The 4,096-nt window shown below is 43.1% G+C and overlaps 1 protein-coding gene across 2 annotated transcripts in view; it reads right to left on the reverse strand.

Moving 5' to 3' along the window:
* Positions 1 to 1,156: 1,156 nt before the first annotated feature.
* LOC123044414 (uncharacterized) overlaps positions 1,157 to 4,096 on the reverse strand; it is a 5,620-nt gene continuing 2,680 nt past the window's right edge. The window contains exons 2-5 of one of the 2 annotated variants that reach the window (XM_044467146.1): positions 3,908 to 4,001; positions 3,732 to 3,805; positions 3,385 to 3,543; positions 1,157 to 1,451 (exon numbers count right to left, since the gene is read on the reverse strand). In XM_044467146.1, coding sequence (XP_044323081.1) covers positions 1,353 to 1,451; positions 3,385 to 3,543; positions 3,732 to 3,805; positions 3,908 to 4,001 — 426 coding nt within the window. In that variant the 3' untranslated portion in view covers positions 1,157 to 1,352. Of the gene's footprint in view, positions 1,452 to 3,384; positions 3,640 to 3,731; positions 3,806 to 3,907; positions 4,002 to 4,096 lie in introns of both variants that reach the window. The other variant, XM_044467145.1, reaches the window with a different exon arrangement.

The following is a 4,096-nucleotide window of genomic DNA, read 5'->3' on the forward strand; positions in this document are numbered from 1 at the left end:
AAATCCACAACGGTGATATGCCAATTGCTATTTACCCTTCATAAGGACCATCTTCATCGAATCCGATCCAAATAAAGTGGGAGAGATAGACACCCACTAGCCACCTTATGCAACAAGTGCATGTCAGTCAGTGGAACCTGTCTCACGTAAGCGTACATGTAAGGTCGGTCCGGGCCGCTTCATCCCACAATGCCGCTGAATCAAGATAAGACTAGTAACGGTAAGCAAATTGACCAAATCATCGCCCACAACTACTTGTGTTAGTCTTTATGGTAGCAAGATTTGACAAATTCCTAGACTAGTTTTTTAGACTTTTCCTTAGCCTCTTGAATTTGGCAGTGATAATCTTTGCAGAGCCAGTTTCTTGAACTTGTTGTTCCCAAATCTTTTGGACTACCTCCTTGAAATCATGGTGTTCTAACCAAAAAAAATTCAAACTTGAAAAGTTTTGATTTTGGATGGCAATGCCAATTTGAACCACACAAGGGGTATGATCATAAATGGTTCTCGACGGAGGGAAAGCCATGGTATATGTTCAGATGTAAAGATCCAATCAAGCTTTTCCAAGAGGGGGGGCCTCTTGCATATTGCATCAACTCAAAATTCCTGCCTTTAAGTACCAAACCTAGCTCATTAATAGCAGCATTGAAGTGAAACATGGCATTATGATCACCACCACTTAGGTTTTTGTCATGTGGATACCTTATGTAATTGAAAACCCACATGATTAACCGGTTTTTATCATATGGCATTTGAATGTTTTGAAATCAGCCAATGAATATTGCTCTATGAGCTTCTGGACAAGGCCCATAAATGTTTGTTAGGATCCACTCTTGCCTAGACTTAATAGAGGTGAAACTGATGCATAAGGAAAAATTATTTTGAAAGAGGTCTTGGAACCCGTTATCATTCCAAATGGCAATTAGTCCTCTAGATGCCCCCACTGAAGGCGCAAACTCAAAATTGTTAAAACCTCTTGGACAAAAATTTCTGAGATAACTACCATCAAAATTCTCCCTGTTTGTTTCTTGCAAATAGACGATTCATGAACTAGACTCATCAATTTTATTAAATAGCACTCTCCACTTATCTACTGAATTTACGCCTCAAATGTTCCAATTAAGAATTTTCCAGGTCTCATTCATTGCAACATATGTAAGGATAAAATTGCAACTCAGATTAGACAAAATAGATAATGCTCAAACTGGCTGGCAGTGACAAAATAAGTAACTACGACTTCCAGCAGGTAATAGCAAACACACTCTACCACTTAAAGCACACTAATAGTCTAGTACAAATTTTTATTACAGGCAAGAATCTAAAGAGCTTCCATACATCCAACACCTGCAGCCCTAAGCAGCAAGGGTCTCCTTGTCCTTAACTGCTCCCTTCCCTCCTTTCTTCATTTTCTTCTTGGAGAGGATATCTTCAGTGGTATCCTTTGGGTTAACCTTGCAAAAGGAAGAATTCATATTTTTAACTACTTTGGAAGGAAGGCGAAAGGGACATCTATAAGATGGCCAAGATTCGAGAGAGGAAGACGAGGGATATTGGCCAAGTGAAATGCATCAAGGACGAAGCAGGCCAACTCTTGGTGAAGGACGAGGAGATTAAGCATAGATGGCGGGAGTACTTCGACAAGCTATTCAATGGGGAGAATGAGAGTTCTACCATTGAGCTGGACGACTCCTTTGATGAGACCAGCATGCGTTTTGTGCGGCGAATCCAGGAGTCTGAGGTCAAGGAGGCTCTAAAAAGGATGAAAGGAGGCAAGGCGATGGGCCCAGATTGTATCCCCATTGAGTGTGGAAAGGTCTCGGGGACATAGCGATAGTATGGCTAACCAAGCTTTTCAACCTTATTTTTTGATCAAACAAGATGCCAGAAGAATGGAGACGGAGTGTATTAGTACCAATCTTCAAGAACAAGGGGGATGTTCAGAGTTGTACTAATTACCGTGGAATTAAGCTGATGAGCCATACAATGAAGTTATGGGAAAGAGTCATTGAGCACCGCTTAAGAAGAATGACAAGCGTGACCAAAAATTAGTTTGGTTTCATGCCTGGGAGGTCGACCATGGAAGCCATTTTCTTGGTACGACAACTTATGGAGAGATATAGGAGCAAAAGAAGGACTTGCATATGATGTTCATTTACTTGGAGAAGGCCTATGATAAGATACCGCGGAATGTCATGTGGTGGGCCTTGGAAAAACACAAAGTCCCAGGAAAGTACATTACCCTCATCAAGGACATGTACGATAATGTTATGACAAGTGTTCGAACAAGTGATGTCGACACTGATGACTTCCGGATTAAGATAGGACTACATCACGGGACAACTTTGAGCCCTTATCTTTTTGCATTGGTGATGGATGAGGTCACAAGGGATATACAAGGAGATATCCCATGGTGTATGCTCTTTGCGGATGATGTGGTGCTAGTTGACGATAGTCAGACGGGGGTAAATAGGAAGTTAGAGTTATGGAGACAAACCTTGGAATCGAAAGAGTTTAGGCTTAGTAGAACTAAAACTGAGTACATGATGTGCGGTTTCAGTACTACTAGGTGTGAGGAGGAGGAGGTTAGCCTTGATGGCCAGGTGGTACCTCAGAAGGACACATTTTGGTATTTGGGATCAATACTGTAGGAGGATGGGGGTATTGATGAAGATGTGAACCATCAAATCAAAGCCGGATGGGTGAAGTGGCGCCAAGCTTCTGGCATTCTCTGTGATAAGAGAGTGCCATAAAAACTAAAAGGCAAGTTCTACAGGACGACGGTTCGACCCGCAATGTTGTATGGCGCTGAGTGTTGGTCGACTAAAAGGCGACATGTTCAACAGTTAGGTGTGACGGAGATGCGTATGTTGAGATGGATGTGTGGCCACACAAGGAAGGATCGAGTCCGGAATGATGATATACGAGATAGAGTTGGGGCAGCACCAATTGAAGAGAAGCTTGTCCAACATTGTCTGAGATGGTTTGGGCATATTCAGCGCACGCCTCCAGAAGCTCCAGTGCATAGCGGACGGCTAAAGTGTGCGGAGAATGTCAAGAGAGGGCGGGGTAGACCGAATTTGACATGGGAGGAGTCCGTTAAGAGAGACCTGAAGGATTGGAGTATCACCAAAGAGCTAGCTATGGACAGGGGTGCGTGGAAACTTGCTATCCATGTGCCAGAGCCATGAGTTGGTTGCGAGATCTTATGTGTTTCACCTCTAGCCTACCCCAACTTATTTGGGACTAAAGGCTTTGTTGTTATTGTTGTTGTTGTTTGGAAGGCAGGGGAGATGGATTAGCATGGCAGGACAGGCAATTTCTATTGGTGCAAGTTTTCTGCTTGAAACCATTGTATAAATGCTGAAGTCTGAAGCTCCTCCTTACCTCCGATTCCACAAGAGGAGGTCTGCTCTTCCTTTTGTTCTGAACAAGGGCAAAACTGGTAGAGGAGGCTTGCACTGGCACCAACTCCATAGTGGAGTGACTTGAAACTTGTGGAGTTGAAAAGGGAACCTGCTTCCCCTGAGGCATAGGGTCATGGTCCTGTAAATTGCATATAGGTGCTTGAGCAGAAGGGCACTTATTAGGAATAGCAAAGCTCAGAGTTTTTTTACGTGCAACTCCTTGACATATAATGATCTACATTTGAGAGGACAAGAACTGAGTGACCCATTCAAATTTATAAGTGTGAGCAGATTAGCAGATATAAAATTTGCCTAATCAACAGGTACCTGAATGACCTTATCAGAAGAAGCTGGATCAGCTAGAAATTGTGCCCGAAGTTGTTCATCAACAGAGTCCAAACCTAGAGTAGCGGAGGAGGAAAAGCTATCAGCTTCACATTCAAGAGCAGCATTCTGAACTCGAATGTATTTAATTTTTGTGGGGAAACCAGGTGGCGTCTCACTGTGGGAAGATGAGCTGAGAAGTTGTTGGCCCTTGGAGGTGGGAGAGTCCAACCTTTGGTCTTGAAGTGAAGAAAAAGACAAAGCAGTGGGCATCTGAGCAAGAGGCACAACTGATTCTTTGTCAGCATCAGCAGGGGCCATTAAATCTTTCTCAATATCCAACAGAGGCCATTAAATCTTTCGCAATA

Source organism: Triticum aestivum, chromosome 2B, assembly GCF_018294505.1.
Source record: "Triticum aestivum cultivar Chinese Spring chromosome 2B, IWGSC CS RefSeq v2.1, whole genome shotgun sequence".
Taxonomy (NCBI): domain Eukaryota; kingdom Viridiplantae; phylum Streptophyta; class Magnoliopsida; order Poales; family Poaceae; genus Triticum; species Triticum aestivum.